General features: G+C 38.8%; 1 protein-coding gene across 1 annotated transcript in view; it reads right to left on the bottom strand.

Annotated features, from left to right (window-relative positions):
* Positions 1-14,066, bottom strand: part of LOC147031757 (catenin delta-2-like) — a 189,196-nt gene that overhangs the window by 153,237 nt on the left and 21,893 nt on the right. The window contains exon 2 of the mRNA XM_085867143.1: positions 4,086-4,464. Coding sequence (XP_085723269.1) covers positions 4,086-4,094 — 9 coding nt within the window. The 5' untranslated portion in view covers positions 4,095-4,464. The remainder of the gene's footprint in view (positions 1-4,085; positions 4,465-14,066) is intronic.

Genomic DNA, 14,066 nt, shown 5'->3' with positions numbered 1-14,066 from the left:
TATGAGTTACCTGTTTGTATTTCTGTTTAATGTACTTTAATGTACTCACTGGAGGTTGGCTTGCTGTGAGGCTGTTGTATTATATTGTGTGGAGGTGTTACAGATTCGTAAGGAGTTACCTTACGAAAGTTACCTTTGTATGCACACTGATTTGCATTGATCTGCATGTGGTGCTGAGTGAGTGGAGAAACGGAACGTGTATGAATCCAATAGATTTCACTGCAATGAAACATGCTCTATTGTGGATTCTGGCTTTGAAATTTTGGGAATGCATGTGTGACGGAGTTTGGAGATTGTGTGTGAGAACCCCCTGTGGTTTGTGCTTGTGCTGTGGTTGAGCGGCTGGGAGCGTGGCTGGTGAAATATGCGTACTGAGTGGAGGCCACCCTGGGCACTGAAGTAGTCGGCCAAAGTGGGCCATGGGTCCAAGTGACCGAGTTAGTGTAAAGTTAGTGTAATACTTTTAACAACGAAAGAAACTTCAGGCAGAGAGTTAAGGCAGCCTGGCTGTTCGTGGTTTGGTGCTGATAAAAAACCCAAGGTCATGAATCTCTTTGAAATGGCTTTCTCACTGTTTCATTAACTTTGTATGCTGTTTTGGCTTTGAACACTGTACGTTGCATTCATGATAAATGGATGCTCTCCTCGGAGCATCATTTGAATACCTGTTATAATAATAATAATAATAATAATAATAATAATAATAATAATAATAACCAATTGTACTTAAAAGATGTGATTTAAATGTAGAAACATGATTTGGAATGATTTTTAAATGATTTGATGATGTTTAGCACGTAGGGCGATTCACAGATATAGATGATGCCCTCGGATGGACGTTGAACTAGGCGTACTGTTTTATTAGTCTGAGAATGTTAAAGTTGATAGATGACATTCGTTCATGTATATGTTAAAGACAAATTCCTGTCCAAACTACTGCTGGGAAGGCAATGGCAAACAACCCAGTGTAACCCTTTGATCGATTCAGTCAAGGTAAATTCGAAGATTTAATTGGATAGACACTGAAGATTTTATTTTTGAATTATTAATTTTAAAAGAAAATATTTTATTGTGACTGTTTAAAATAATAATAAAAGACCAAAAAGCTGTTTGAGCAAAATTTGACAAATGATTTGACAATTTTTGTACAACTGTTTAAACTGTATTTTTTTGTTTTGATAAAGGAAATGGATTAGTAATTGAGAAGGTCAGAGGAAGTGATAGATGGTTTATGTATGTGAGTTGGAAAATGGCAGCATATTGCTGTTTTGGTGAGAGAGAAGTGGATAGATGGATAATGTCAGAGATTTAAATGTTGATGGAAATTCTGAAGTGATGATGGAGATTGGTTAAACATTATTTTCCGAGATATTTCATTGGTAAAAAAAAAAAAGAAATGGAGGCTCACCAAGTTAATTAAACAATGTTAGCCTTTGGTGTTGATTAAACTGTTTGGGAAATTTTCGTGTCTTGTAACAAGGTTATCAAAGTTTTTGTTTCGAAGATGTCATGTCATGGCAACAAAATGTCATGGCCGAGCGGAGTGGAACTCTCAAATGGGGGGTTTGCACAGCTGAGAGTCCGTGAAAGACTTTCAAAAGAATCACTCTGTGACGATGATGATAGCCATGCTACTCTTGTTTAATTACTCCTGTGAATTAAGGTAGGAATGTGCAACTTAGCTTTGAATTATCATGGGAATTTATTTTGTGAATTATGATAACCTTGCACACAGGTGTGTTTTGTTTTTGACCTGTAATGATAGTGATGGGGATAATCTTATGGTCAAAAAGGACCAACAAGTGATACTCATGATAATGTTTGTATGCACTAGGTTTTGTTGTCACATGCATAAACATGGGGAACAGTAAGCAATCAATGGGGGTTGTGCAGTAACTGTGTTCGTTACTTTCAGACTAAGCTAATAAAATAAAAAAACTCATTGAGAATGAACCATCATGTTTCTCTTGGTTAAAATTGAAATGAACTTTTGTTTTGAAATTACAATTGAGAATCCTTTTACCTATGGACCTTGTTCATCTGTTAATTGAGGATAGGAAAGAGTTACTGAGATTTGAATCAAGATAATATAATGGAAGTTGCTCTGGAACCACTTGTGAATGAAACTGTAAATTGTTTAGCAGATATGAATGTTAAAATGGTAACTGTGCAAAATCGAATCGCTTTGGATTCGGTACTCGAAAGAAGTAGCTTACTTTTATATTTTTGTATAGATGATGGAATACTTTTGGTGAAAAAATTATTGATTGCAAATTGGAACCCTGATAAAGACTGTTGCTTTTTCTCCATGGAAATAGCAAATGAGATAAATGTTTGAGTATACACATGCAACTGAGATTTCTGTGTATTTTAATTGTCATTTAGGGAAATAATAAGGAAAGAGATAAAATATTGATAATTCAAGTTGAATGCTTCTGCAAGAACCTGTCAGTCTTGTTGAGATACATGAGCCCATGACGTTTACATGATGACATGTTTAATCGATGTGTAACCTTGATTTTGTTTGTTTTGGAGTGTTGAGCGCTGTTGAACTATGCAATGTACAATTTCGTCTAGTGAAGCTTTGGGAAGAACTTCCACCGAAAGATGGGACGATGGGGAGAACCCAAATTTGGGTGATTGGGCATTCAACACGTGATCATGAAACTACCCCCTTCCTGAGGAGATAAGATGAGCAATGTGAAAAAAAGAAAGAAAAGAAAAACCCACTGAGGAGAAGGTTGAGCAAAGTCTTAACGTCGGCATTGTGTGGTGCCTGCCTGGAGGAATGTCATCAGCCACACTCTCGATTGCTGCTCCGCAAATACATCGTGAACTTGCTGTGGTTGCTTCAATGCTCAACGAAGGCCCTGGAGGTCCACACGGCGAGTCCTCTGCAACATGTGTTCAATGGTGCAAATGGGGGCTCGTGCTGCCACCGCGACTGCATTTAACATGGACAGCTCGCTTGGTGAATCAAACGTGATTGCACAAACTGCTGCTGCAAAGCCCCAGGCTCTGTTGGGGCTGGATCTCTGTTCACCTCTCGAGTCCTTTTCGTCTCCTTGAACCCAGTGTCAGGCCAAACTCGTACTTGCCAACATCTACCTTCTCTTCAGCTCAAGGAGTGCTTCGACTGTATTTCCCGTTGGGTGCTCTATCTACACCCTGACCTGTTTATATTCTGATTGCGGGGAGCATGTTTTTCAATGTGTGACACATGCTGATGAACAGGCCAGAAATTAAATGGAAACATACTCACTTTTCTGATATGAGCACTCGCTGCCATTGTTGATTGAACTTGAGTGATGAATATCTTTTCCCCTTCAGAAATGGCATATGTTAATCATGTGTAATATAATTATTCAAATTTTCCTAATAAGGAAAACATGGGGGAACTGTGGAAGAAATAATTATATTAATGTATTCTAAATTGTAATTGTGCTGGTGTTTTATAAATTTAATTTATATGCTATGAGTCGAATTGGATGTCAGTTATGCTTCCCTTTAGCCAAGAGTCTTTTGCCCGAAATGTTGATAAAAAAAAACAATGTCTTGCTCTGAAACAATGTGACCTGGGCTGATAACAGCAAACTTTTGCCGTAATTACATCATGTGCTTCTCACCTAGAAGACACGTATGCAGTTAGAGTTAACAGCCCCTACCACTCTCCCATGTAAAGCATATAAATACCAGAAATTGTAATCTTGTTTTAGTGCAAGCATGTGTGATGTATAGCATCTCAGTGGCTTGTACTCCTTGGGACTGACCAAGTACCAAGTAATAAAACTCACTCATGTAATGTACTTTCACGTTGTGGGAAGTGAATTAATCGGGTTGGTTTAACGGTTAATGTTTAAGTAAGAATATATAAAATAGAACCAAATAATATTGCATGAAATGGGGGTTCTCAAGTTCATTGTGTGAAGCGTACGAGGGAACAGGAACACGATACATTTAAAACCGAGTCGGCTAGACGTTAAACCCTGCAAGGGAAATAAGATTCCACAACAACGCAAGAATTCTACAACGATCACTACGAGGTTGGGTGAAAAATCCTCATCAGGGACAATCTTTGCACCTACCTTGCGCATTTCGAGATTTTCAGTGATGATGCTCCAGACAGTGTCCTTGTTGATGTTGATGTTCCTCAGCAATCATCCGCACCCTGAGTCAATGATCTGCTCGCACCATCTGCTTCACACGCTCGATGTTGTTTGCCGTTCTGCTCGTTGAAGGTCTTCCAGACCGTGGATCGTCATCAACCTCCTCCCCTCCCTCTTTGCACCTCTTGTGCCATTCAAATGCACGTGTACGTAACATTGATTCTTCCCCGTAGACTTGCTGCAGCATTGTGAAGGATTCCTAAGGTGTTTTGCCAAGCTTGGCAAGAAACTTCAGCTTGGCTCTCTGCTCACGACTCATAGCGCGACGACTCACACTCGACAACGTGTAAATCACGACCTGTAAAAAAATCACACAATGAGCACAGTCAACCATCACCAATCATATATATATATATATATATATATATATATATATATATATATATATATATATATATATATATATATATATATATATATATATATATATATATATATATATATATATCTTCTTCCTCTTTCGGCTTGCTCCCGTTAGGGGTCGCCACAGCGGATCAACCGTCTCCATTTCGCTCTATCCTCAACATCTTCCATTGACACTCCAACCACCCGCATGTCCGCCCTCACCGTATCCATGAATCTCTTCTTTGGCCTTCCTCTTCTCCTCCTGCCTGGCGGCTCCATCTTCAACATCCTTCTCCCGATATACTCCGCTTCCCTCCTGTGCACATGTCCAAACCATCTCAATCTCGCCTCTCTCACTTTGTCTCCAAACCGTCCTACCTACGCTGTCCCTCTAATATACTCATTTCTTATACTATCCATCCTCGTCACTCCCAACGAAAATCGCAGCATCTTTAACTCTGCCACCTCCAGCTCCGCTTCCTGTCTTATTGTTAGTTCCACCGCCTCCAAACCATACAACATAGCTGGTCTCACTACCGTCTTATATACTTTCCCCTTCACTCTTGCAGCTACCCTTCTGTCACAAATCACTCCTGCAACTCTTCTCCACCTACTCCATCCTGCCTGCACTCTCTTTTTCACTTCTCTCCCACACTCTCCGTTACTTTGGACAGTTGATCCCAAGTATTTAAACCAATCCACCTTCCCCACCTCAACTCTTTGCAACCGCACCATACCACCACCCTCCCTCTCATTTACGCACATGTACTCCGTTTTACTCCGACTGACTATCATACCCCTTCTCTCCAGTGCGTACCTCCACCGCTCGAGGCTCGCCTCAGCCTGCTCCCTACTCTCCCTACAGATTATGATGTCATCCGCGAACATCATAGTCCATGGGGACTCCAGTCTGATCTCGTCCGTCAACCTGTCCATCACCATTGCAAACAGGAAAGGGCTCAGAGTCGATCCTTGGTGCAATCCCACTTTTACCTTAAACCGGTCCGTCATTCCTACTGCACACCTCACCGCTGTCACACTCTCCTCATACATATCCTGCACGATCCTCACATACTTCTCCACCACTCCCGACTTCCTCATACAATTCCACAACTCCTCTCTTGGCACCCTATCATAAGCTTTCTCTAAATCCACAAACACACAATGTAACTCCTTCTGGCCTTCCCTGTACTTCTCCAGCAACATTCTCAAAGCAAACATCGCATCAGTGGTGCTCTTTCCTGGCATAAACCCATATTGCTGCTCACAGATCGTCACCTCTCCTCTCAACCGAGCTTCCATGACTCTTTCCCACAACTTCATGGAATGGCTTAACAACTTTATCCCTCTGTAATTTCCACAGCTCTGCACATCACCCTTATTCTTGAAAATTGGAACCAGTACACTTAATCTCCACTCCTCTGGCATCCTCTCACTTTCCAAGACTTTATTAAACAATCTGGTAAACAACCCCACTGCCATCTCTCCTAACAACTTCCATGCCTCCCCTGGTATACCATTTGAGCCAACCGCCTTTCCACTTTTCATCTTCTTCATAGCAGTCCTCACTTCATCCTTACTGATCCACCCCACTTCCAGATTCACTATCTCCACCTCTTCCAACCTTCTCTCTCTCTCTCTCATTTTCTTCATTCATCAGCTCCTCAAAGTACTCCATCCACCTTCTCAAAACACTCTCCTCACTCGTCAGCACATTCCCATTTACGTCCTTTATCACCCTAACCTGCAGCACATCCTTCCCAGCTCGGTCCCTCTGTCTTGCCAATCGGTATAAATCCTTTTCCCCTTCTTTTGTATCCAACTTCTCATACAGCTCGTCATATGCCTTTTCCTTGGCCTTTGCCACTTCTCTTTTTGCCTTTCGCCGCCACTCCTTGTACTCCTGCCTACTTTCTTCATCTCTCTGACTATCCCACTTCTTTTTCGCCAACCCCTTCTTCCTTATACTTTCCTGTACTTCCTCATTCCACCACCAAGTCTCCTTATCTTCCTTTCTCTGTCCAGATGTCACACCAAGTACCTTCCTAGCTATCTCCCTCACAACTTCTGCTGTCGTTGCCCAATCATCCCACCCATCTTTACCACCATCCAACGCCTGTCTCACCTCCTCCCTAAATTTCACGTAACAGTCATCCTCCTTCAGCTTCCATCATTTGGTCCTTGGTTCAGCCCTCACTCTCTTCCTCAACCTCACCTCTAAAATCATCCTACAGACCACCAATCGATGCTGTCGAGCTACACTCTCCACTGCCACCACCTTACAGTCACTAATCTCTTTCAGGTTGCATCTCCTGCTTAAGATGAATTCTACCTGTGTGCACTTTCCTCCACTCTTGTACGTCACCCTATGTTCCTCCTTCTTGAAATACGTATTTACCACTGCCATTTCCATTCTTTTTGCAAACTCTACCACCATTTGCCCTTCCACATTTCTCTTGTTGAGACCGTACCTACCCATCACCTCCTCATCCTCTTTATTCCCTTCCCCAACATGCCCATTGAAATCTGCTCCAATCACCACTCTTTCATCCTTGGATACACTCTCCACCACTTCATCTAACTCACTCCAGAAATCTTCTTTATACTCCATCTCACACCCCATATGCGGGGCATATGCACTGATGACATTCATCATCACCCCTTCAATTTCCAACTTCACACTCATCACTCGGTCAGACACTCTCCTCACCTCCAATACCCTCTTGACATAATCTTCCTTCAGGATTACCCCGACACCATTTCTCCTCCCATCCACACCATGGTAGAACAGTTTGAAACCACCTCCAATGCTCCTAGCCTTACTCCCCATCCACTTGGTCTCTTGTACACACAGTATGTCCACCTTTCTTCTCTCCATCATATCAGCCAACTCTCGCCCTTTGCCAGTCATCGTCCCAACATTAAGAGTTCCAACTCTCACCTCCACACTTCGACCCTTCCCCCTCTCCCACTGCCTCCAGACTTGCCTTCCCCGTCTCCTTCTCCTCCTTCGCCCAGCAGTAGCACAATTTCCACTGGTACCCTGCTGACCACCGGTACTGGTGGCGGTGGTTGGTAACCCGGGCCTCGACCGATCCGGTATGGAAATTCGTTTTGTTTCCGCATAATGATTTGGCATAGGTTTTTACGCCGGATGCCCTTCCTGACGCAACCCTGGTCGCCTCTTACGACACACAGGGATATGGTACACCTATTCTAACCGGGGCATACACCGGGCCCAGTACAACTGGTACTCATTTCGCCGACCTCGGAAGGATGGCAGGCTGAGTCAACCCCCTAGTGTTTTCGACTTGGTATATATATATACATACATATATTAATTCAGTGTCCCAACGGGGCTTGAACTCAGGACCTTTTGGGTCCCAAGCCACTGCCCTAACCACTGCGCCAACACCAGGCTTAAATCATATATATATATATATATATATATATATATATATATATATATATATATATATATATATATATATATATATATATATATATATATATATATATATATCTTTATATATATATATATATATATATATATATATATATATATATATATATATATATATCTGTATATATATATATATATATATATATATATATATATATCTGTATATATATATATATATATATATATATATATATATATATATATATATCTGTATATATATATATATATCTGTATATATATATATATATATATATATATATATATATATATATATATCTGTATATATATATATATATATATATATATATATATATATATATATATATATCTGTATATATATATATATATATATATATATATATATATATATATATATATATATCTGTATATATATATATATATATATTTGTGTATATATATATATCTGTATATATATATATATACACTCATATATATATATATATAGATATACACACATATATATATATATATATATATATATATATATATATATATATATATATATATATATATATATATCTGTATATATATATATATATATATATATATATATATATATATATATATATATATATATATATATATATATCTGTATATATATATATATATATATATCTGTATATATATATATCTGTATATATATATATATATATATATATCTGTATATATATATATCTGTATATATATATATATATATATATATATATATATATATATATATATATATATATATATATATATATATATACATATATATATATATATATATATATATATATATATATATATATATATATATATATATATATATATATATATATATATATATATATATATATATATATGTTGCGAAAGACTGTGACGCAACCCGTTCATTGAAGTTGTGTAAGTGGAGCACACAGCAGGCTCAGTCCCGTTACTTTTTAGATGGAACTGGTATATATATATATATATATATATATATATATATATATATATATATATATATATATATATATATATATATATATTTTTTTTTTCAAACACACACACATATATATATATATATATATATATATATATATATTTTTTTCAAACACACACACATATATATATATATATATATATATATATATATTTTTTTTTCAAACACACACACACATATATATATATATATATATATATATATATATATATATATATATATATATATATATATATATATATATATATATATATATATATATATATATATATATATATATATATATATATATATATATATATATATCCTGGTGTGTTGGCGCAGTGGTTAGGGCAGCGGCTTGCAATCCAAAAGGTCCTGAGTTCAAGCCCCGTTGGGCCACTGAATTAATACACCAGGGGGTTGACTCAGCCTGTCATCCTTCCGAGGTCGGCGAAATGAGTACCAGTGTACTGGGCCGGTGTATACCCTGGTTAAAATAGGTGTACCATATCCCTGTGTCGTAAGAGGTGACCAGGGTTGCGTCAGGAAGGGCATCTGGCGTAAAACATGTGCCAAATCACGATGTGGATCATACGGATGATCCGCTGTGGCGACCCATAACGGGAGCAGCCGAAAGGAGAATATATATATATATATATATATATATATATATATATATATATATATATATATATATAAACATGACAGCTCAAATAACGTCGAGCTCATCATGGCGGGAGGTCGAAATCCCGTGATGTCCCTAGCGGCTCAAATGAGGCATTCCAAATGGATGGAGGTGGCGCACACATGGGTTGTTCGGAGAGATACGAGGAAACTTAAGCTTTTGAACCCAATGGGTATATTCTCTGAACCACAATCAATAATAAAAGGAACCAGGGAGGATTTAATCGCGACGAAAGAAATGACGGCATGTTGTGGTCAAGAAGAAAAGGAAAAATACCGAATCGATAATAAATAAATAATTATTTACAAAGGAGAATAATACATCTAAAGAACTAGGTGCCACACTCTGGACTCAGTCACAGATGGGGAGGGGACAAAAACGGGGGGACTTAGATTTTTGGAGCAGCGGGGAAAGCAGATGTTGAGAAGGGGTGAGGAGGCGAGCAGAAGATGAGGTGTCCAAATGATCACAGGATGATGATGTGATCGACAAGAGGGTCACACACAGGCCACGGGTGACGAACAGGCTTTTGGGCGATGAACAGGCCAGAGGCAGGCAGGAAGACCCCTTCAAGGAAAACTCTCCTCACTCTCACACACGCCAACAATTCCCAGTCACGTTGCCACACTTCTCCACCTTCTCCTCAGAAAATACTTCCCCCCTCAGCCATTCCTAATGTTCGCACTCTCAACCCCTCTCAAATCCTGTCTCTCCAACTGCCTCAAACGTTCTCTCTCCACCAACTGCTCTCGAACGTTCTCTCTCCTCCAACTGCCTCGATCTCTTTCTCTCCGCCAACTCTCGATTTTGACCCTTCCCTCTCCTTTTTTTTATTGGCCACACCACCCCTTTTCGGGAGGCGTCTGTCGCTCCACCCCTTGGGAAACAAACACTCCGCCCCCGCCTTTTTCATTCCAAGCCCCCCCCCCCCCCGGCACCCCACCGCAGAGGTTTACAAAGGGGTTTTACACACAATTTCCTGAACCATAATCTCGAAATAATTTTACCATCACCATCCCCTGTATGGTGTACAGGTAAACAAGACAATGCTTCAGCCAATGTTTCCCTACTTACACATCGAGATGGCTATCTACTCGCATGCAGACCATACTACACTATACATTCCTCTCTGTTATATGGTAATATCTCAGCATCACCCACAAACGTAACTATAGATATATATATATATATATATATATATATATATATATATATATATATATATATATATATATATTAAAAATCAAAAATATATTTTGCCTTATTTACATTTTAAATGTCTATAGCTGGAAATTTTTCAACATAGAGGTCATTGTGATCACGATTTCTTAATTTACTTGAGACATTTTTCTGTTTGCAGAATGGGCTTATAAAACAGTTGAAGGAGACCAGATTTTATACATTGGAAAGGAAGCAATTACAAGTGATTTCTCCTTCTATGTCTCTGATCTATGAAGTGCATGATGTTTCAAATATTGCTAGTTACTAAGTAATTGTAATAATTAGCAATTTGTCTGTGACTGAGTCATCGGAGTAATGACACCACGCTTCAAATACTACATAATTACTTTTTGCATTTTGGATTACATGACTTGCCATTTTTTTTGGCCATTGTTACCCCACGCACACGAAGCGAAAAGCAGGATTAAGCAATTTGTTCATGTCCATCCATCCGTCCAGCTGTCTTATCAGTTTATGATCAAAGAACAGCTTATTCCAATCGAATGTTATATTTTGATTACGAATTGGAACATACATAGGAAGGGAAGTGTTTCGTTTCGCTGTATTTTTGCTCAGAATTCATCCCGATCGCACATGTGCAGAGAGGAGTGAGATCATATTTTACTCTATCTGCCTATCTGGCAGTCAAACAAAATTAAAAATAATTCCCAACAGGAAACTTACTGTTTTTAATGAAGTCATAATGGATACATACAACAGGCATGAATAACTAATGTAATGTGTTAGATAGGGTGATGCAATAGACACTGGAGAAAATGGAGAAAATGACACTAGAACCCATAATATGTTTATTGATGCGCCTTTTAAACCTCTTTAAATCTTCATTTAAATTGAATCATATATTTGAACATTGTATAACATAAATCGCCTTCATAATACTTCCAAGAACCTTCAGTTTTGCAGGGGTGTGTTCAGTTACCAAGTTTCTTGCAGCACGCTCGCCAAGTGACTTAAGAACTCAAGCAACTGTTGATAACGAACGGCTGGCTTGGCAAGCACTAAGTCTATAGGTTGGACCGTCTCACTACAAGCAGTCAAGACCTACCCAATGGTGGAGTCATGATACCATATGGAACATCACCACCTCATGAAAGCACAGACATCTTACGCTTGTCTACTCGAAGTTAAGGCTATGATATTAACCACGCATTCTGATCTATGGATGTGTGTTGTAGCTGTTTACCGCCATCCACAGCTTTCAACGAGAACGGCACTCAGTTTCAATGGCTATCTTCTTGTCATACATTGATGATTACCTCTCAAGAATTCCGCATCAAACAATCCCAACTGTTTCCCCAGGTGACTTCATTGATGATCTGCTTTCAAACAACATCCAATCAAAATTACTCAAGTTCATGTCCTCAAAAGAATTCTCACAGCTTGTGAGAGTGCCCACCACAGAATAGGGTTCTCTGCTGGATTACATCTATTACAACAGCTCAAGCACGAACACCTTTGTTGATGTTGTGGATGTCTACAACTCAGATCATGATGCTACTATTATATTTCCACCGATATAAGCTAAGCTACCTTGCGTCTGGTGCAGTCACTTGTTTATCTGCTTTTGTTAATCTCACCCCAAAGGGGTTGCAAGACTATTTCTACCTGTGCGTGTGCAGGTGTGTGTGTGTACATCTGTGTTTTTGCCGTGGTACGATGTGTCCGTGTGTGGTGTAGTGTGTCCTGGTTATAAGTCCAACCACTCCTCAGGGGGTAACCAGGTGAACGGCAATGTCATCACCTGCTGGCTAATGGGGCTATGGCATCATCAGACTCGAGGATTAAAGTGAACCCAAGCACAGGGTGCCAGCTCATGCCATCTCAACGTTCCCTTGAGTGCTCATCTTCGGAGAACTTGCAGCACTCTCAGTTGAAGTCTCCACAAAGAGCAAAGCAAAGCAAGACGTGGGCCGAGGGAACTGCATAGACCATCATCGCAAGGGATTCACCCCTTGAACTCTAACTTTGCTCCCTCTGTCGGGGTGGAGCGACTGAATTAGGCAGAGAATGACAGGTGTGGGTGTGTTTTTACCCCACACATGTGAAGTGAAAAGGTCTGTCTGTCTAGAAACGGCAGTTTATGACCGAGGAACAACTTCATTTCAATTGAATGTTGTATTTTGAACACAAATTGGAACATGAATCTCAAAACAAATCTGCAGTTGAGCAATACTTTGGCTCTGAATTAGTCCTGATCACTCATGTGCAGAGAGGAGAGAATTTTTTTTGCTCTGTCTGCCTGTCTGGCAGTCAAATGAAATTTAAAATCATTCCGAACAGGAAACTGACTTTTTAAGGATGTCATAAAGGACACAAACTCAGGACATAAAGGAAAATCTTAAAATATTGTCTGCGCATATTTAAAAAAAAAAAATAATTCTCATCATTTTATTGCAATAACATTATGTACGACATCAAATTCAAACCCTTTTGCCATATTTTCAGACGAAAACTACATTGATCTACTATTAATAACCGTTTTTATTATTTATTGATTGAAAATATATGTTGGGCTTGGGGTCCTCAAAATCCCATACCATTTAAGGTTTAATTAAATAAAGAGGTGTAAAAGATGACTTCAGGGGAAAAAAAAAAACTTTTCAAGAACCTTTAAAATCTTTTTCTTTTTTTTTTTAATTTTAGCAACGTATGCAGGAATTACATACATACATACTTGAACACTGCAGAACACAAACGCCTTTTTTGGCACTTTCAAACCCCTTCATTCAGTGGTACTTGGCTAAACAATTACGCCATTTTACATCATCACGACCAATCAAATTATCTGCTCGTCGACCCCACCCATGTTCTTGTTTCTCAATGAACTCTCTCCTTTGATCAAGTTAATTATGAATGTGCAACATTTTTAGTTTGTGTTTTGGTTTGCATACCATTGTAACCCAGTGCTCTTGAATATAAAGTTCTTTCACAATCCACATCATCAAATATATAAAGCTTATATTTATTATGTCTACATATAGGATGTCCCAAAAGAGTTCCTTGGAGTGTGCAAGCATGTCCCACTAGTATTAGGATGCACCCGAGTAGTTGCTTGCAGTATGCAAGCATGCACCACTGGTGTACAGTGAGTTATCCGACAACTTTGCTTCAAACAATGTCGTTTCGCTATAATCTCACTAACCAATAGGGGGCACTTTTCAAACAATGTCACGACGTTCCCATTTCACGGTTCCCATC

This window comes from Eptatretus burgeri, chromosome 2 (assembly GCF_056783735.1).
Source record: "Eptatretus burgeri isolate ZD-2024b chromosome 2, Ebu_testis_v1, whole genome shotgun sequence".
NCBI lineage: Eukaryota > Metazoa > Chordata > Myxini > Myxiniformes > Myxinidae > Eptatretus > Eptatretus burgeri.
The sequence above is the reverse complement of the archived record's forward strand: the minus strand, read 5'-3'. Positions and strand labels throughout refer to the sequence as shown.